This window comes from Hemicordylus capensis, chromosome 4 (genome assembly GCF_027244095.1).
Source record: "Hemicordylus capensis ecotype Gifberg chromosome 4, rHemCap1.1.pri, whole genome shotgun sequence".
NCBI classification, from domain to species: domain Eukaryota; kingdom Metazoa; phylum Chordata; class Lepidosauria; order Squamata; family Cordylidae; genus Hemicordylus; species Hemicordylus capensis.
The window spans coordinates 165853105-165875061 of record NC_069660.1 but is presented as its reverse complement, the minus strand read 5'-3'; the positions used below and the strand labels follow the sequence as shown (position 1 = coordinate 165875061).

General features: G+C 43.5%; 1 protein-coding gene across 13 annotated transcripts in view; it reads right to left on the bottom strand.

Annotated features, from left to right (window-relative positions):
• Positions 1–21957, bottom strand: part of LOC128323928 (myomegalin-like) — a 207932-nt gene that overhangs the window by 98414 nt on the left and 87561 nt on the right. For 5 of the 13 annotated variants that reach the window (XM_053247878.1, XM_053247874.1, XM_053247877.1 and 2 more), the window contains 2 exons: positions 5225–5344; positions 2248–2367 (listed from right to left, as the gene is read on the bottom strand). In XM_053247878.1, the coding sequence (XP_053103853.1) occupies positions 2248–2367; positions 5225–5344 (240 nt within the window). Of the gene's footprint in view, positions 1–2247; positions 2368–5224; positions 5345–7780; positions 7915–8070; positions 8098–16557; positions 18134–21957 lie in introns of those variants that run through there. The other 8 variants (XM_053247870.1, XM_053247872.1, XM_053247873.1 and 5 more) reach the window with 6 other exon arrangements.

The window sequence follows — 21957 nt, the reverse complement described above, 5'->3', positions numbered from 1 at the left end:
ATGTGAACCTCAGATGCTACTGTTACATATGAACCCACCCAGAGAGTCAAATAGGCAAGGCTGTATGTTTAGAACAGAAACCTCTCAAATCTCTGGCATTCTAGCTAAAAATAATGAAACAAATAGCTGAGTTTTGATAGAACATTGGCAGTTATGAATCAATAGAATCAAGGTAGTTATGACAGTCAATTAAAATTTTGTCTCTAGAGCCTCAATGCTTTTAGTTCCAGCCAAGTAGCATCAATTTACCAAGATGACTTCTTTGGCTAATCTGATCTTCTCCAGAAAAATCTGGTAACCAGATTCCTACCTAAAAGAACCCCTGCAATATTTATATTAGTCTTTAATTCAGAAGCCTCAGAAGGGAGTGGGAGTGGGGGTTAGGCACCACTTTGCATCCAGTCAAGTGTCCATCCTTTGCAATCAAACCCTTTCCCGGGATGGGGGTGGAATCACTGGAACCACATCCTGTGCTTCAATTTTTAAAAATTATTTATTACATTTATAAACTGCCCCATCCAAAGGCTCTGGGAGGTGTACAACAACTTTAAAAACACAGTCTTCTCATTAACTAAAACAGAGTGTGTCTAAGTGCTCTGGAACTCCATTTTCCTGGCACTTTATATTCATTAGCCCTGCTTGAACTGGCACCTACAAAAACATGCAGCTGTTTTTTGAATCTTTGAAAAGCTTTCTCCATTTTTCATCTGTCAGTGACAGGCACTGCTTGGGTAAGGTTTCTTAGCCTGAAGCCTCCTCTTTTCCTTAAGTGCCAATGGGGCATCCTTCTCAGTTTTGCCCGCTGATGCAGTGGACATTACAATGGTATTACAACCTGAGATTTCCCAGCAGGGAATCCAATGGCCTCCCTTGCTCTCAAGGTCCCTGCCTGCCTCTCTCAACAAAAGCCTTTGGAGTCTTTTGACCTAATATTCCCTCATTCACAGCATTTCTCACTCTATTTCCTCGCTCCATAATGCAGTGGAGTGTTCTGGCCCAATATTCCCTCCCTCAAGACATTTTCCCATTTAATTGTCCCTGTGGTAAAGAGCCTCAGCAAAATGAAGACCTGGAATTTCCACCAGGAAACTGTGCACGCCCAGTACATCTGGCCAAGAATGGGGGAAGGGGTGGCAGGGAGATATGCTGCCACCACATGGACTTTGCAAAAAAACAGAGCGCTGGCAGGGGGAAAGTGGTGGGAGGGGTAAATGCACCCTCCCCTGCCCTTAAAGAGGTACCCCCGCCAGCTTTGAACCAGTTTGGGGGCCTTTAGAATGGCCTTTGAACCGTTTTGTGCACATCCCTATCTGCCTCTCCCTGCCCTCCCCCAACACAATCCTTCTGCTCCCTGGATTTATAATCTGGCAGCAAAGGCGGTTTCCAAGTTCCTTTTTTACTGCCCGCTTCTCTTCTCTTTCCTTTTTGAAACAGCATTACTAACATGCCTGCTTTTTGTGTATTTTAGCAGCCTAGACCTATTCTTGTAGTCAGTAGGGCTTCTGTACCTCCTTGCCCCGCTCCCCCACTCCCTCTCTCTTGGTTCTTCCTAGAAACATCTTGTACTGAAAATAGCTTTCAATTCTTGATACTGCGTTTGATTCCGAAAGCTTAACCTGGCAGTTAGTCTCTATTAAATAAACTCTAGTCACTGTTCGTAAGAACCTGGGTTTGATACCATTTGCCTCTTACAGGAAAGATGCTTCCTAGTCTGGACAAAGGTTCCCTACGTTACCTATGCTTACTAATATGGCATCATTTGGTTATTGTGGGCTTATGTTACCTGAAGGATAGGTGCCTGATGATTTGACAGAGTCAGCAGCAGTTTGAGCATCAAGTTAATGTTAAGTCTTCCCGATTTGGTGTTCAAGGCCTGGACATGCAATTGAGAGTGTATCCATGCGTAGAACACAAGTTGGAGTACACTCGGTATTTCTCAGTCCCCAGAGCCCTTGCTAACTGGACAAAGCGGCACTTTTTAAAGTGGCAATTCTCTTTATATTTAACAGTGGGATTGCAACTGGCTCTATTCAGTCCCAGCACAGCATTCCTCCAGTGGCTGTTGCTGTCATCTTCCTTGTGTTTCTTTTTAGACTGTGCACCGTTTGGAGACAGAGAACCATCTTCTTATTCTTTTTCTAGGTAAATTACTTTGAGAACCATTGTACTGAAAAGCTGTATATAAACAGTAGCAGTGGTAGTAGTACATTAACATTTACTTTGCAAGGATAGTGCAGCATTACAAACCTCACTCTCTTTGCTCTTCAAGGACTCATTCAAGTTTTGGATTTTGTGATCCTGTTTCCGGGATGCATGCTGGACAGTCTTCAATTCAAAACTCACCTCATTCAGTTTTTCTTGCAGCTGCTGAATGCAATAAAAACCAACAAATAAAGAAAAACTAACCCATTAAGTCCAGAATCCACAGTAGAACTCTATAATAAAGTAGTTGTACAGAGAGAGTTTTGGGAGGAGCTTGTATATATTTCTGGACCAGTAGCTACAAAACTCATTTGGCTAGACATGCTCACTGTGTAGAAATAAGTGTTGTCCTTTTCCAAGGCAGCAGATGCATGAAATGCAGATGCAGTAACTCATGAGTGTGCATAGAAAGCTCATTTTGATGACAAAATGTGTTGAGTCAAGAAGACCAGAAGAAACTACATCGTGCCAAGAATGTGCCTATCATCACAAATACTAGACAAAAGAAATGAAAATCTAACTCATACTTCTCTCTCCCTAAGCCAGTTCAGTGAACACTTTGTGTGCTGGCTCTAGAACATGCTACAAGGACTTATGTATGCCTGGAGCACGCACATCTTTCCCCTTTCCTGAATAGTGTGTGAATTGGGGGGGGGGGTGCATGTTCATCCAAACTGCTCCTTTACACTCTGCCAAAATACTAATTTAAAATAGTATTTTGGCTGTGTGTGGAGGAGTTTCATAGGAGTTCCCTTTGTTACATGCTTAGGGGAAGGTAGCTCAGCACAACAGAAAAAGGGGGAAAGACGTGCGCATTCACAGCATACATACATCTGTATTGTGTCTGCTACAGTCAGCAGATAAAATATTATCTGAACTGGTCCTCCCTTGTGCTCATGTTATTTTGGGCTTTTGTTTTCCCTTGGATATGCCAAGACAGAAAGATGCTATCTAACAATTAATCACTTAATATCAACAGGTACAAAGCAAAAATCTGGTATCCTTGGCACATGTCATAAAGCAATAATGTTACTTTGAGACTGCATAGGTAATATACCAAGGAAACCCAAATGTTTCTGTAGAAGCATAGTTGCAAGTTGACACTGGTGCTTCCATGCCAATGTGTGAGGCAGTACTGCAAAAGTGTGAATTGGCCAGAACTACCAGAAATAATCCAAACTGCAAACCAATTATTTTCAGCTACCATTTGATACTGCATTATGCAAGGCTGCTCATACAGACTTGATCATCACTTTGGCAAGATGTAGACTGTCAGAAGGAGAAAAGAGGACTAGTATCTCCACGGAGAGAGTTACATTAATTAATATCAGACACCAAAGTTCCTCCTTGTAATTCCATCCCTAGTCACCACTTATGCTAACACTTATTTAGCCAAGGAAAACATCGATTGATTGATTGAGATCGATAGATATAAAATATTTATATCCAACCCTTATTTCAAGAAGCTCACACATTATTATTCTTCCCCTTTACCCTTAGAACAACCCTGTGAGGTAACTGGGTTGAGAGAAAGAGATTGGCTCAAGGTCACCAAGTAAGCTTTGTGCCAATTGCTTGCAATGAAGATGCTTTTCATAATGTTGCTGGCATCATCATGAGCAAGCCTGAAGCTTTTAAGAACCACAACAGGAACAATGGCAAAGATGGTACAGAAAGCTATTGAAATTGCACTTGAAAGGGGAAGAGTGTCTTCATGACATTTTGGCTCATGGTCTAGTCACAGTGCCATCAAAGGCATAAAATGCAAAAAGAATTGGATAAATGTCTCAACATTGTCAACACCTTCTTTGAACCAATGTGTCAAGTGAAAACTTCAGTCATAGTCAGTGAAGGCATCACCACCAGCAGCACGTGTTTATACAATTATGCTCAGTGTGGAGAGATATTTTTCCTCTCTTTCCCATAACACTAGAACTCAAGATCATGCCATGAAACTGACAGGCAGGAGACTCACATCAGATAAAGGAAAGCACTTTCCTCACACAGGGCATAACATATGGAACTCTGCCACAAGATGTGGTGATGGCCACTAGCCTAGATGGCTGCAAAATAGATTAGACAAAGTCACCAAGGACATATCTCCAGTTTAGAGACAGTATGTATCTGAATACCAGTTGCTGGAAAACAGCAGCGGGAGATGGCAATTTGCCCATATGTGCCACCTTTCGGCCTCCCCCAGAGGCATCTGTTTTATTTTGTGAGTAACAGGATGCTGGACCTTTGGTCTGATCTAGCGGGGGTCTCTTTTTGCTGTGCAACCCCCTATAACATGCTTCAACCCACACATGCATAAACAAGTAGATTATGGAAAGGTACCATTATGTCTCCAGTGCCCTCATATCCCCAGGAAACTGACCCCAAACCCCTCCAATTTTCCAGTTTCCAACCACACTAGGGAAGGGGTATAACTACCATTATTTCAAAACAGTGCTTTAGATTTCGACACAAGAATGTTAAGAGATGTGTGCATGTGTCTGCGCACCTTGATTTACTAGTGTAAGGAGGGACAATTACAACACATTAGGAAAAGTTTTAACTGAATGTATTTGGACTCCATTTGAACACCAACACATTGTATCTCAGATGGCATTCGCAGATGGTATTCATAAAAGAGGGAATTAAATTCCTTAGTGGAAAGCATGTAGCATCAATATGCAGTAGGGCAGTGGCATTGTGCCTTCAAGTCCAGGACACCATTTCCATGTGTTGGACAGAATGTCTGATTATCACCTAAGTGCATAAAATCCAGTGCATGTCAAAAGAAATAAGGAACCTAAACTCTCTCCAACTTGTAAAACAAGGACTACACCATATCAAGCTAACACATCTCACTGTTTGCGTGTAGGTGTCAGTAGACGTTATGTCCATCACTCAGACAGGAGGTGGTCTCCAAGAGGTTTCACAGGTGCACACGATCCTGCTGCCTCACCACCTGCTGGTTTTACAAGCACTTTCCTCAAATCTGCTTACACACCACACCCCTCCACACTTTTAAAAGTACCTTATTGGTAGCACTGAAGTGGCTGATTTTTTCCAGAAGTTCTGCATTATTTAGTTCAGTTGTTTGTTCACTCGGGGAAGAGTCACACTGAGTCAGTTGCTGCTGATTCTTGCACAGATCCTGCAGCGATAGAGAATAAGAAGAAAATGGGATTTGCCAAGCTAAGCAACTTATTTATTTTATTTATTTATTGACATATTTTATCCCGCCCAAAACGTACGTCTCTGGGCAGTTTACAACAAAACAAAAACAAAATAAAACATTCATTAAAACAAAAATGAAAAGTTTTAAAACATTACAACAATTTAAAATTTTAAAAACAATATTTTAAAACAGCATTAAAATTATGTAGATGCTCTTCCATTGTTATGGCATACAGAGGCCATTGTTCTCTGACATTTCCATTCCTCTTCAGATATTTCTCTGGCTACTCATTCAGGTAACCTGCTGAAAGTTTCAAGTATCTCCAGTTTTATAAATATGCATTCACTCTCATCTACTCACATATTTTTCTTGTAAACATCAAGTTTATTTCTTGTCATACATTCTTTTTTTCCTTCCTCCTGGATGTTCTAACTATTCTATTTAGCACTGCTAAGTAGAGACAATTGTTACTTTCTTTATTACAATATTGTATGCCACTTTTCTGCCACACTATGACATTCAAGGTGGCTTACAAGTCTTTGTTTCAAGACTTTTTCATCACCAAACTCCTTCAAAGCACCAAGGAGGTCTGGTGCAGGTCTAGAGTAGGGTACAGTCCAACTACCACCATCTTTCTATAGTCTTCCATGTACACCACAACCCTCACCACAGCAGTGGCACATCCTGTCTGTCTGGAACAGAAGTCAAGCTGGGACTCATTTTTACCTGGAGCATCTCCAAAGCAATAGCAGCAATAAGAAATTTCCATTACAGCTGGGAGATATGCTGCCACCAGAGAGGCATGTCTCTGGCAAACTCATTTGGTGAACTAAGGCTATGGAATGCACATGCATAATCTCTGCACTGCTCTTTAGTGCAGACTCTTGAACTAAGGTGCCAGAAGTTGGTGAGTTGCCAGTAAATCTGTTGAAAGATGACTATAATCTGTGATTAACAGTTTAAATAAGTGCTTCTTTATCCCCTATTACTTTTTCCATACATTTAATTTTGTGAAAGAATGATGTAAAAGAAGCAGAAGGAACTTATTCAGTAGCACATGCTGGCCTTGGGCTGAAATAAACAAATATATACATATATATGAATGAATGAATGAATGAATGAATGAATGAATCTCATCTGTGGTGGTTACAACTTATATGTTTTATGGCATATGAACACATGGAAGCTGTCTTTTATCGAGTCAACACTCTGGTCCATCTCCTCTGACTGGCAGCAGCTCTCAAGGCAGGAATCTTTTGCAGTCCTGCCTGGAAGCAAGAGAGATTGAGAGGAGGGCTGGTCTTGTGGTAGCAAGCGTGAATTGTCCCCTTTGCTAAGCAGGGTCCACCCTGCTTTGCATTTGATACGACATGTGTGAGCACTGCAAGATATTCCCGTAAGGGAAGGAGGCCACTCTGGGAAGAGCACCTGCCTGCTTGCATGCAGAAGGTTCAAAGTTCCCTTCCTGGCATCTCCAAAATAGTGCTGAGGGAGTCTCCTGCCTGCAACCTTGGAGAAGCTGCTGCCAGTCTGGGTAGGCAATAATGAGCTAGATGGACCAATGGTCTGACTCGGTATAAGGCAGCTTCCTATGTTCATAACTTTGGACCTTCTGTATGCAAGACATACAGTAGCTCTACCACTGAGCCACAATCCCTCCAAAGAGCATCTTGCTCTGTGCATACTAAAAACAGCAGCAGCTCCTAGCGATATATACTATTATGAGCTACATATAGATATACATAGTGTTTTAAAAACAAGTTACTTGGAGTAATATTAATTTGCATTAAGCATAAACATTTCACCTGAGAGTATTCTCTATTCCACCCCTCCTCAAAACTACAAGTTTACCCTACTCTTTAAAAAACTGAAATAAACTTGCCCGCAAAGACCTTAATTAGTGCATTTATTTTGGTCACCAATATAATCCACCAGATTTTCCAACTCCATTCCTCCACCAAGGGCATTCTAGTACTCCTCCAATTTCTTGCGAACAACATTTTAGCAGCTGCCAACATGTTAGTAATCAGTTGTTTTTCCTTTTCACACTGTCCCTCAAATCATTTTAGGAGAAAAAGCATGTGATATGAAAGTTCTCCTGTTATTCAACTAATCACTTGACAAATCTTCACCCAAAAATTTTAAGCAGGGTTACAACGCTTCCAAATATGTATAAAACCAGATTGCTGGGGGTCATATTTCTAGCATTATCCTAATGGCATACTATGGCCTTTATTCCAACTGGCACATAATTCCATAAAAGCAGTATTTTATTTTTTAAAACTCCTCTCTTCAGTTTCTACATGAGGAGATATTACTTGAACCAACTGAACACACATATCAACTATCTTCATTATTTTTCAAGCAGGGGCCACGCTGGCAAAAACCTTCAGTGGGAGAGCCATTTCTCACCATTGCTGAGCTCTGTACAATACTTCACTTTCACCAGAGCTGGCTATTTAAGAGACCTGAACCCTCTCGAATCCTGGCATTGCCTTGGAAGGCGCACACAGAGCATTGGGAAGTGTAGTACTTGTTGGAGGTAATTACTTATATAGCAGAGTATTTCAGGAGCTGACTCACTCCCATTACAGCAGAAGCTAACAGGGTCTCAGGGGCAACAGCTTGTTATTGATAAGCATGAAGATTCATGTAAGGTTAAACTAAACTACTTTATTCATAAGTACATGAATATATCTAACCGCTGACGACATGTTGGTCAGAGAGAGACCTAAAGAAGCATGGTGCTCAGAGCGAGTGAGCTAGAAGCATTCTGGGAAGAAGAAGGAAGTCACTCCCAGGAAGTTCCTGAGTATATTCTATCCATAGAAGGGGTCATAGAGACAAAGATAAACAGGAAAGAGAAGGAGACCCTAACTATCTATCTCTGCTCCCAATGCTGATTGGGTTACTGGTGCAAAGGGTCAATGCCATCTGGAGCTGGATCTTCAACAGTACTTCCTAGCACTTCCCCCCCAGAGTTCAGTGGGGGAAGCTCAGGAAAGGACTTCACTTCTCAGTGCTCTATGCATGCTTTCCAAGGCGGCACTGGGGCTTGTCAGGGATGTTTCCCTTAAAGGAGCCCCACTTTTGCTGGGGAAAGTGAAGCACTGTGCAATGGGAATAGTCGCCTCTATGTGGTGCCAGGCAGGTTGTATGAAGTATCTGATTTTGGCCAAAGCTTTTGGTGGAAAATGGCTGTCACACTGAAGTCTATAAGAGATTAATAAAATGAATAAGATTTCCAATCAGTATTATTCTAGAACTGACACTGTTTAGAGTTCCCCACTATCATCACAGGTTACACATTTAAAGACTGGTCAGCAATCTTGGACCATGTCTCAATTTTCATGACTCTGTAATCCCAATATAGTGAATCTAAAAATATTGGCTGACATCCAAAGCGCTCACACAACAAACAAAATTGCATTAGTTTAAGAAGATCACATAGCTGTGCAGAGTCACAGAGATATTTGAAATTTTATTTTTACATTTATATCTTGCTTTCCATCCAAGGAGCCCAGAGTAGTGAATATGGTTTTGTTTATCCTCACAAGAACCCTGTGAGGTAAGTTAGGCTGAGAGAGAAGTGACTGGTCCAGAATAACTCAAGGAGTTTCATGGCTGAACCGGGATTTACAAATCCCTTGGAAAACATGGGATGTGCCACAGGCTGCACACCCCATGTCTGTACTATAGCAACACTAGTCTGGTATACAAGCTCTAGACTTGTGCAAGCACTGCATTCATCTGGATGACAGCCACTAACTAGAGGAGGAACATTTTTTGGTTTAAAAACTGAGGAAGTGATCCAGATTATGAGCTCAAAAATTAAGGGGTTTAAAACAAAAGTTTGATGATACAGCAAAAGTTTCAAAGGCATTAGTATGGGATACTGCTCATGCCTACATCCAGAGTTGTTCTGTTGGTATTGCATTTTACTTAAATGAACAAAGAAATGCAAGTACGGTGAAACTACACACAGATTAAAAAGCTAGAAACCATACACAAAAGGAACGTAGATGATGACTCTTTTGGAGAGTTAAACAGATACAAACATTATTGGAACCTATACACACTAAGCAAAAAAAAGTTTCACTAAATGAGAGGTGGTGGGTTCCCCCACCCCCACCCCTTTTTTCTTTTGCAGAAGGTAACAAGGCTGGCAAGTTATTAACCAAAAAATACCCTGGCAGAATAGCAAAAAAAGGGATACTAATGCACATATAAGATCACAGACTGGCTAAAGAAAATGAGGAAACAGATTTTGTTTGACATTATAAAAATCCTTACATAGGAAGTGTTAAGGATAAACAATTAAACATATTTCTAGAAGGGCTGGATGTTCCAAGCCATAAAGTTAAAGCATAATTTACCAAGCAAGAAGCTCTATACAGTCTTTAAAGCTAGCTAAGTCCCCTGGGTTGGCTGATATGGTCCTTGCTTTGCATAAAGGTAAAGTTGTGCCATCAAGTTGGTGTCAACTCCTGACGACCAGAGCCATGCGGTTTTCTTTGGTAGAATCCAGTAGGGGTTTATTAATTATTATTATTATTTACATTTTATATCCCACTCTTCCTCCAAGGAGCCCAGAGCGGTGTACTACATACTTAGGTTTCTCCTCACAACAACCCTGTAAAGTAGGTTATGCTAAGAGAGAGGTGACTGGCCTAGAGTCACCAAGCTAGTATCACAGCTGAATGGGGATTTGAACTCAGGTCTTCCCGGTCCTAGTCCAGCACTCTAGCCACTATCCCACACTGGCTCCAATGGTTTACCCTTGCCATTTCCCGTGCAGTATGAGATGATACCTTTCAGTATTTTCCTATTTCGCTGTTGCCAGATATAGGTGTTTCCCATAGTCTGGGAAACATGCTATCAGGGAATCAAACCAGCAACCTCTTGCTCCCTAGGCAAGTTACTTCCCCACTGCACCATTTGTATAAACATTAGCAATTCTTTTGTGTCAACTTTTTAATGAATTAGTGCCATTCTTCCTAGTTTGTGAATGAAGTTAGATTAATTTTCATCCATAAAAAAGCACAGAGATCCAATACTGGTTGCTTAATAGAATTTTAGAGTAGGAACAGACCTTGGAGGTCTTCTAGACCAGCCCACCTGCTCAGTGCAGAAACTGCTACAGAATCCCTGGCAGATTACTGTCCAGTCTGTTTGACTTCTAGTGGAGAGCCAACCACTGCATGAGGCACACTGTTCCACTACCAAACAACTCTAACAGTTAGGAAATTCTTCTTAATGTCTAGCCTAAGTCTTCTTCCTTGGAACTTCAACCCATTGGTTCTAGTCTTGTTCTCAGAAGCAACAGAGAATAAGTACAAACCTTCACCTGTGTTATAGCCCTTCAGAGATTTGGCTATAATGTCTCCCTTTAATCTTCTCTTCTTTTGGCTGAATATACCCAGTTCTTTCAACCATTCTTCATAGGACCATTTCCAAACCCCTCGCCACTTTGCTCGCTCTCTTCTAAACCTGTTCCAGCTTATAAATGTCATTAAAATGCAAGGCCCAGAATTGGACACAATATTCCAAGCAAGGTCTGACCAATTCAGAATAGAGGACAAGAATTGCTTCTTTTGATCTGGACACTATGCTTCTGCTAATGCAGCCTAAGATTGTATTTGTTTCTTTAATAGGTGCACTACACTGCTGGCTCATGTTCAACTAGTTGTCCACTAAAACACCTTTCACATGTACTTCTGCCAAGCCAGGTCTCCCCCATTCTGTACTTGCGTACTTGATTTTTCTTGCTCAAATGCAAGACTGCTGAAGTCATTTATTGCTGCTGAAATTTATCTTTTTGGATTTGACCCAATATCCAATCCTCTCCAGATCAGATGGAATCTTGATTCTGTCTTCTGAGGTTTTAACTATCATCTCCAACTTCATGTCATCCGCAAATGTGGTAAGTCTCACCTTTACTTCCTCCTGCAAGTCATATAGCTAAGTTTTAAATTTGGAATTTTAAAAGCTAATTTTGATTGTGGTTTTACCTTGGATTTTTAACTTGTTTAATTTGGTTAATTTTATTAGTCTGATTTTATATTGTAACTGTTTTATAAATGTTGTGAGCCACCCCAAGCAGTAATATACTCGAGGGGCAGGGTATAAATGTTTTAAATAAATTAAATATATTTATCAAAATGTTGAACAGCATGGGGCCCAGGACAGAGCCCTGTGGCACTCCACTCAGTGCCTCCCTGAAGGATGATGTGGAGTCATTAATGAGCACTCGCAAGGCATGGTTATTCAACCTGCTGTGAATCCACTTAACAGTAGCATCATCCAGCCCACATTTTCTTAATGAGGATATTGTGGGAGATTGTCAAATGGTTTCCTGGAATAAGATACATTAGCTGACATTCTGAGCAATGAAGCATGGATGCTCCTAATATCAATGCCCACAGAGCCCTAGCCCCTGGGCTTGCCCCATTTTCCAAAAAATGGGTGCACTTGCACAAGAGTGCAAGGTCTTTTCAGAGGTGCTGGCACTCCATTAGTCCAGAAACACATCACTTGATGTGACTTATTTCCTGTCTAATGGAACACTTCAGAGTGCTGTCAGCTCTGACAAGGATTTATGCAAAAGTGTCAGCACTTTGAAAAGCACAGGGATTAGCACTGTGTTGGCTATGACATTAGGAGTTATCAATTAGTCACTGTTGAAAGCACTACTACCATGATCTACTAAACTAGTAACTCAAGTCAACAAAGGAAAGGAGATTAGCTTGCCATGACTTCTTGAGAAATCCATGGTGGCTCCTTCCGATCACAAGGTTCTTTTCTAAGTGCTTACAGAGTACTTAATAATCTTTTCTAGGATCCTGACAGGTCTGTGGTTTCCCAGCTCCTACCGTTCCCCCTTTTTGAAAATAGGAACATTTACTCTTCTCCAGTCATCTGGCACCCCATCCATTCTGCAGGAGTTCCCTAAGTTTACAGACACCTGAGATCACATCTGTAAGTTACTTCAGTACCCAGGGATGTAATACATCTGGACTTGGAGATGCACTTCAACTTTGACTATACAAAGTCTTTACAGCTTCTGTGGCACCAAAATTAATATGGGTTCCTTAACTTGCAATTTCCATGCTTTTTAGAGCACAAGTGAAAATTTAAAGCATCAACTCTCATTTCAAATCAAAGGTGTTTGGATTTACTGAATTTCTAGACTTTGAGAGGAAAATCTGATTGGGCAGTGTGGAAAATTCAACAGTGGTTCTTATCCATGCTGGCTAAGTGGAGCCTCCATATAGGCAGTATGATCTAGAAAGATCATTTCAAAGGCAATCTGCCACTGCCTATGTGGCTTTGCAAGCCCCTATGCAACCTCGCCACTGCTTCATGTTCCTGATTACGCCCAATTGCCACCTCATCCCACCTTGCATGCCTCACAAGGCCCCTCATCACCTTGCTGCTGCCTCAGTAGAGGGAGAAGAGAAAAAGCCCATCAAGGAATAGGAAGCAAAGCGAGCATTTGTTTAACTCTGGAAGAATATATTTTTGCTTATACTTTTGGTCAGCTGTTCCTTGTTGAAGCTTTACTTTGAATTAAAAACCCTATCTACACGTTATGCTGAAAATATGTACAACAGGGCACTTCCTAGCTGTTCAAGCATTTGAGAGGTCTGTAACCAGTTTAAATGGAGGTGTAGTCATTCACACAAACACTTAACTAATGTCCATTTACCCTGAACTGAATGCCCACTTAACTAATACCCATAAACACTTAACTAAAGTCCATTAACTAATTCTCTGTGAGGAAGGGCATGATTTCTTTCTGTTAGGAAGCTGCTGATCACTTTTCTGCATGTAAGCAAGATGTATACAAAATACATGCAGGGCAACACCTAGCTTTGTCACTATCTCTTTTATGGTACACATTCTATAGGCTCATTTGAAGAGTTCTTTCAGTCTAGACACACACTGCTGCATTTTTCTGTATGGACTGAACATACCTAAAATAAAAATAAAGCTTAAGCAGCCTAAACAAGTCAGGACTGATGCAGCTGCAAATGTGAAACATTTAAAATGTGAGATTTACTGCTTCCCAGTCCTAATGCAATGCTGCTGCATCTGCAGCTTGACATAGGTAAAAGTATCCACTACATTTTTAAAAATGAAACATGATGTACTGTTTCTTAAATTAGTACAAATTCCAGTTACTAAAAAATTGCACAAAGTATGCTCTCTTAGACTATGTAAATGTGCTACTGAGTTGCAAGTTAACATGTTTTAATGATGAAGTTGCACCATTAAGAAATGTTAAGAAGTATCAGTATGAAACTTGATTTAAATCGAGTTTTTCTGTTTGTGATTTAAGTCAATTTACCTTGGCTAATGCACCACAAAGCATCTTCTAGAATTACCCAGCAATTCAGATGACCAGTTTGCCATCAGCACCAAGTAATCAATGGAGTGAAAAACGAAGCAGCATAGATGGAAAAAGTACTATTAATAAATAAAAATAATAATAATAATAATAATAATAATTATTATTATTATTATTATTATTAATTCAATTTCTATACCACCCTTCCAAAAATGGCTCAGGGCGGTTTACACAGAGAAATAATAAATAAGATGGATCCCTGTCCCCAAAGGGCTCACAATCTAAAAAGAAAAATATACTAAATTAAGAGTTATGTGGATTAGCCCTGAGATTATCAGCTTCTAGAATGCCACAGTCAGCCTTTTAAAATACTCTGTGTGTGTGTGTGTGTTTTAAATTTCCAGATACAAACTTACCTTCTTTTAATTTCACCCCATATATTTCCTAGATCTGTCCTTTCTTTCCTAGCTTTTTTGTTTTGGCCATTGGCCGTAAATAAAGTACAGTGGTCCCTCTACTTACGAAATTAATCCGTTCCGAATGCACATTTGTAAGTCGAAAAGTTCGTAAGTCGAAAAGCGGTTTCCCATAGGAATGCATTGGGAACGGATTAATGCGTTCCGGAGCCTAGAAAAAAGACCCAGACCCCCAGTAAGGCTTGCAAACTGGACAGGAACATTTCTTTTCAAGAATAAACAGGCAGTAAACAGGCAGGCAAGTCAAGGAAACCGCATGTAAAATTCGTAAGTTGAGGAAACCCCATCTAAAAATTTGTAAGTCGAAAAAACCGCATCTAAAACCGGATCTAAAACTGCCGTTTGTAACTCGAAAAATACTTATGTCGAGTAGTTCGTAAGTCGAGGGACCACTGTACCTTATCTTTCTAGTTTTTTGAACCACTTTAAGTCAGGGAGAAATTCAGATGAGTCAAGGCCCACCAACCGAGATCAATAGACTCTGAAAGATCTGTGCAATGTCATAGGGTTGCCATCTTTTCAACAGCAATGCACAGGTCATGCTTACTGATCCACTGGACTCATGTATTGGTTCAGGGCTTGAAAAATCCCAGGCATCAGGGAGCCATGGCACCTAACAATTTTTACGGAACCTAGACTAGAATATTCAGAGGTATTTATTTAATAAAATAAGTATTTGTCCCAGTCAGCCTTGTTTCTAAGTAAAGGTAAAGTAAAGTGTGCCATCAAATTGATTTCAACTCCTGACACCCAAAGAGCTCTGTGGTTTTCTTTGGTAGAATTCAGGAGGGGTTTACCATTGCCTCCTCCTGCGCAGTATGAGATGATGCCTTTCAGCATCTTCCTGTATCGCTGCTGCCCAATATAGCAGCAGCAGGGATTCGAACAGGCAACCTTCTACTTGTTAGTTTCCCCCTTTGTGCCACTTAAGTATATTACTTGTAACGAGGATAAAGAGTTTACCCTCCCCTCATAATGTCCATCGCTAAGTCCAGTAATTTTGTCAAGTGCCCATTTTCTGGCTACTGGATCCAAATAAAAATTGTCAAGACTTGTATTAGCAGCTCTGGAAGAGACTGCACATCTACTGTGGGAATAATTTCAAATGTGTAAAGGGATAACAACTGCTTCACAAATTGAACCCAGCCATTAACTCCATGATTCAAATCAATCAGATTTTCCACAGCTGTTATAAGCTGTAAATGGGACTGCAAGGTTCAGCTCTGAATATGCTTAATTAGATCGAATCAGTATTTCACTGAGTTTTCAGGTATCAAAGTAAGAAGATGGAGAATGAGACAAACCCTGAAGAGAAAATGCTGATTGTAACCAATCAGCGGTGTTCATTTTTAACTATATAACAAAATATCTTTCTACTCTCAGAGGTAAAAAGTGCCATCGAGTTGGTTTAGACTCCTGGCAACCACAGAAACCTGTGATTGTCTCTGGTAGAATACAGGAGGGGTTTACCATTACCATCTCCCACGCAGTATGAGATGATGCCTTTCAGCATCTTCCTATATCGCTGTTGCCCGATATAGGTGTTTCCCACAGTCTGGGAAACACACCAGCGGAGATTTGGACCGGCAACCTCTGGCTTGCTAGTCAAGTCATTTCCCTGCTGCGCCAGACTAACTGAAATTAGACAGCACTTACTACTAATGTGCATGCAATTAGGCTGACATGGATGTTTCTCAATTAAAACTGACAGTCGTTCTTTGTTAAACATGAGCAGGAAGGTGCATCCTAATGAGATTTCAGATTCTGGAGTAGTAAAGGAAGTCCATGACAACGTGCAATTATGAAGAGCACCTGGAATGCCAGTGACAGCACAGTGAGCAGCATATATGCTGCTAATGGCAACAGCCATTAATTCTTGAGCCTTTTAAACAATCAGGAGATGCCAATTAGAGTGCCTACAATTCCAATTGAAGATGACTCTTATCTGCAGCCAGCACAACCCTGGGTCAGATCTCATCTGCACAAGAAATCACTCTGAAGAAACAGAGTTCTCACCACTTCTAAATATAAGAGCAATGAGAAAAGAGAGGTGCCCCTAGTAAAATATTATCTTTAATAAAAGTCAGCCAAATCAAACCTGGGGGAGGGGAGGAATCCCCAAACACAGCAGCACACACAGAAGGGGGTGGGGGAAAGAGAGAGAATCTGCAGAACGTGCAGTTTTCAGAAAAGGACACAAATGGGATAGAAACCAAAAAGAGGTCAGAGAACAGGAGGCTTGTAAGTAGACTGCAAATAAGTTTAAAAAAAAAAAGACCTATTCAGCATATTTGAGTCAGTAGCCGATGAAAAAGAGATTCGAATGGGGGGGAGGGGCAAGGGCAGCATACATAGTCCTCTACCTTAACTTGAAGTGGAATATAATCCACACAAAGGTCTTCCCACAATTCCTGAAGGTCAGACATCTCCAAGGGAAAGGCTAAGGCAGATCCAGAAGGAGACTTCACAGTCAGGTTTAGGAAACCAGGATAAGTGCTTTTATCCATCAGATCCTGGCAAAGGGGACTTGACCTCACTGGAATAGGCAGCTTGCTCCCCCTAGGACTCTGGACCGGTTTACAATCAAAAGCTTTGACCAGACTAAGAGCAATGTCCAGCCTGTTTCTGTGCAGTGGCAAGTTGTGGAGGATGCGTTCGCCTACACAATAGTCACACTTCCCACCTTTCTTGACCTCCGTATCTGTTTCCTCATCCTTCTGAAGCAAAGGACTGGCTGCCACAGTTGTATCCAATGATTCAAGAGATGATCCAGGGGTTGTTTCTTCCATGCTTTCTCCATCCAAAGGTTCCTTGCTACTTGGCAGATCAGCAGTTACTGGTTCACACACAGGTGATTCTTCATTACAAATGCTAGCAGAGCACCTAGAAGATTGGCCACAGGAAATACTCCTTGCCACTTTTCGTGGTATTTTGCAAATCGCCTCATAGTCAGCATCTGCTACACGCAACACAGCACAGCCTCGACATCGCCTAGGACGGTTGCCCATACCTTCCACAGCATGGCAGGTATGTGGTTCTACAACACGATCCTCCAGTTCTGTCCAACATTCAAACCCTGAATAAGCAAAATCTTCCTGAAGCATGGCTGTGTATCTGACATCCGGCAGGCTGGACACTTCTACCACATCGTCACCAACGTCTTCGTTGTTCTTCCTGTACATGCTGGCGATGCAAGACTTGAGGCGATCTTTCTCCAGCAGCAGCTTCTGCAGACGCTCAATAGAGAGCGCTTCAATGCGGGCAATGACTGTGTCAAAGCGATAGATGCGCTCCAGCATAAAGGCGCACTTGCTGCAAGCAAACTCGGCTTTCCCATCGCGAGAGATCTCCTTGCCCAGGACGTGGGACAGCAAAACCTGCAAGCTGAGCTTGGCAGCAGTGTGGAATATCCAGCGCCTCTGGTTGCCACAGAGCTCCCGCCCACAAATCCGGCAGCTTTCCTTCATCCTCCCAGCTGCTCCTGCCCGGCTCCCCTCTCCTAGCGCCTCTCTCGCGTTCCCTCTCTCACCCGCAGAGGTGCCTGTTAATGCCAGGCTCCCCCGAGCCTCTCCAGACATCCAGGCTGGCCAATGCCCCGACCTCCCTCCAGTAACCCTTCCTCGGCGAGTGTGGTGTGCACGGAACCAGCCAGCCTGGTCTCTCAGAGCTGGCTAACCCATCCCCACCCCTCCGTTTCACTTGCCGCTCTGACAAGAGAAGCCTCCCCACCTCCCGCGAGCCACCGCCCTCCAGGAACCCACGCCAGGAGCTCCACAACTGAGCGGGACTCCCACTGGAGACCGATCAAAACCCGGGACCATGCACGCTCCGTTTCGCCGAGCCGGCCTCTCTTTTCTTTGCTCTTCTCTTTTTGATGCGCCGCAAGAACCAAAACGATGCTTCCGCCGCTGAACCTCTTTTGATTGTGGCTCAGATTTCAAGATGGCGGCCACTGGCGGCTGCAGTGCTCATGCGTGTTGCGCGAAGGGATCTGGGAATCGTAGTTTGCTTGCCACCCGGCCGCAAAAAGGAGACGCTACTGAGACTGGCGGTTCTCGCTATCTGGCTGTAGAAGCACGCACGCGACGTTTCCGTGTTTGAACTAAAGGTCAGCCACGTAGCATCCAAGCAAGTTCCTCTTCCAACTCATTGCGTTGTTAGAACAAACAGGGAACTTCTAGTGCAATGGTTCTAAGGCTGTATAGTTTGAAGTAACCCCGACTGAGCTCAATATCCATTTTATTTCTGAGTACACACACAGAATTCAACTCAACACAACTCAAAAGCTATCACTTTTTTTTAAAGGTGTGCATGCTAAACTAAATAGCTCAAGAATACAAATCTTTAGCACAAACATAGCAAATGCATGCTTGAAAATGGAGTATCGAGGCAGGGGCATAGCAAGGTTGTAGTGGGCCCAGAGACAAGATTTTAAATTGCCCCCCACCCCCACCCCGAAGCTCAGCTCATGAAGCAAAGAAATCTTAAATGAGGTTGAATAGCGGTAACAAAAAGCAGAGTTTTATATCTATCTATCTATGTGCCACAACAGAACATCATCCTAAATTTTTTTTTTAAGGTTTTGTAAATTGTGGACGATACAAGTCATTTAATGGTACTAGAGAAAGGCATGCTGTTCTGGTAGCTCCAGGTCTTAACACTCACATCAGTTTTGGAGGACGAATACAACTGAAGGAAGCCCGGGCGGGTGTGCAGCTGGGGAAGTCAGTCATGTGACTTGTGTCTGGGGGCCCTACCAAGACAGTGGGCACCAACTGTCTCCCCTTGCCCTATTATAGTTACGCCCCTGCAAGGAGGAATGTGCATCAGGAGGATGGGCTACAGTTCCCTGTTGCATGTCCACACAGGCAGTCATGAATCAGCAGCCACACACACACACACACAGAGTGGTCCTTATTAAAATAATCAAGTTACAAGGGTCATGTAGACCATCTAGTCCAACTCTCTGCTCAATGCAGAAACTGGAAATCCAGAGCTAGAGCATCTTCAGCAGGGTGCTTTCCATAGCTGCTCAACAGCAGCAAAATGCTTCCGTTCAGGCAAATCACTTTCAAATGTAAACAGCAGAGGGAGCAGTCTCGTGAAAACAACCCAAAAAAGCAGCAGCTTTTTTACGCTGGATACACAAAGTCATAGCACTATATTGCAGCGATTAAATTTGAACCAAGGCACTGGAAATATGAAAGGAACCCTGCTGTCAGCGTAGAGACTGCAGTGTCATAGGAACATAGGAAGCTGCCATATACTGAGTCAGACCATAGGTCCATCTAGCTCAGTATTGTCTGCACATACTGGCAGTGGCTTCTCCAAGGTTGCAGGCAGGAATGTCTCTCAGCCCTATCTTGGAGATGCCAGGGAAGGAACTTGGAGCCTAGATGCTCTTCCCAGAGCAGCTCCATCCCCTAAGGGGAATATCTTACAGTGCTCACACTTCTAGTCTCCCTTTCATATGCAACCAGGGTGGACCCTGCTTAGCTTAAGGCAGGGGCGTAGCATGGTTGAAGTGAGCCCAGAAACAAGGTTTTAAAATGGGCCCCCGCTCACTGAAGCTCAGCTCATATATAGATAGATAGATAGATCCACCCCGCTGCACTTCAGTCTCCCTACCTGAGCTGGCGGGGGTAGTCTTGGAGGTGGCCTTGGGTTCCCCCAAGCTTATTGTTTTGGGGGATTTCAATGTCCATGCTGAGGCCCCCCTAGTGGGTGCGGCTCAGGATTTCATGGTCTCCATGGCAACCATGGGCCTGTGTCAGTTGGTATCGGGCCCTACCCACGTGGCAGGACATTCTCTGGATCTGTTTTTTTGCTGACCGGGAAATAAATGATCTGGAGGTGGGGGAATCTGAGACCACTCCCTTGTCATCAACAGATCATCATCTGGTGGAGTTTAGTTTGACTGCTCCATCTGCCCTCTGCAGGGGTGGTGGACCAATTAGGATGGTCCGCCCCCGGAGGCTTATGGATCCGTTTGGAATCCAGACGGCCCTCAGGGAGTTTCCAGTGTCCAGAGCTGGTGACACTGTTGAGGCCCTGGTTGATCTCTGGAATGGAGAGACGGCCCGGGCTGTTCACACGGTTGCTCCTAAACGCCCTCTCCGGCTTGGTGGAGCCTGATCTGCTCCTTGGTTTTCCTCAGAGCTTAGGGTGATGAAGCAACTCGGGTGATGTCTGGAACGACGCTGGAGGAAGAGTCATGACGAATCCGACCGAACACGGGCTAGAGCCCATTTTAGAGACTACTCCGTGGCGGTGGGGGCGGTGAAGAAATGTTTTTTCTCCGCCTCCATTGCATCTGCTCAGTGCAAACAGAGCTGTTTCGTGTGGTAAAAACATTGCTCCACACATCCCCCCAGGTAATGGGGGAGGAATCATCTACAGCTCATTGTGATCAGTTTGCCTGCAACTTTGCAAATAAAGTCGCTCGCATCCGTGCTGACCTGGACTCCAGTTTTGGCAGTTCCAGCAGACGTGCAACCCTAACCCGTTGGTACCATCTGGTCCCGTTGTGTTGGATTCTTTTCAGTTGGTGCAGCCTGAGGATGTGGACAAGATCCTGTGCAGTGTGCGGGCAACATCGTGTACTCTTGACCCTTGCCCTTCATGGTTAATAAAAGCTGCCAGGGAGGGTACAGGCAGATGGTTGGAGGTGATAATTAATGCTTCATTAAGGGAGGGCAGGATGCCATCGTGCTTCAAGGAGGCGGTGGTAAGACCACTATTAAAAAAGCCCTCCCTTGACCCCTCCAACCTGGACAACTATCGACCTATATCTAACCTTCCCTTTTTGGGCAAGGTGATAGAGCGTGTGGTGGCATCCCAGCTGCAGAGGGTCTTGGATGATACAGATTATCTGGACCCTCTTCAATCTGGCTTCCGCCCGGATATGGGACTGAGATGCCTTGGTCGTTAGTGGATGACCTACGCCGGGAACTAGACTGGGGGAGTGCGTCCGTGTTGGTTCTGCTGGACCTCTTGGTGGCATTCGATACCATCGACCATGGTATCCTTCTGGGCCGCCTCTCGAATATGGGAATTGGAGGTACTGCGCTGCAGTGGTTCTGGTCCTTTCTTGGGGAGAAGGTCCAGAAGGTGGTGCTGTGGGACTACTGCTCGGCCCTGTGGCCATTGGCCTGTGGGGTCCCGCAGGGTTCGGTCTTGTCCCCCATGCTGTTTAACATCTACATGAAGCCGCTGGGAGAGGTCATCCAGGGATTTGGACTGAGTTGTCAGCAATATGTGGATCACACTCAGCTCTATCCCTCCTTGTCACCTGATCCTAGGGAGGCGGTGGATGTCCTGAATCGGGGGCTGGAGGCCGTGATGGGTTGGATGTGGGCTAATAAACTGAAGTTGAATCCGGATAAGACAGAGGTACTGTTGGTCAGTAGGAGAGCCAATCGGGATGAGGAGATTTTAACGGTTCTGGATGGGGTTGCACTCCCCTTGAGGGAGCAAGTATGCAGCTTGGGGGTACTACTGGACCCGGCTCTACTTTTGGAAGCTCAGGTGGAGGCGGTGGCCAGGGGTGCCTTTGCACAGCTTCGGCTAGTGCGCCAGCTGCGTCCCTTTCTCGAGAAGGCAGATCTGGCCACGGTTACCCATGCCTTAGTCACTTTGTGGCTGGATTACTGTAACACGCTCTACGTGGGGCTGCCTTTGAAGAATATCCGGAAACTGCAGCTAGTGCAAAACGCGGCAGCTAGGGTTTTATCCAGAGCTGCCCGTTGGGAGCACATCACAAC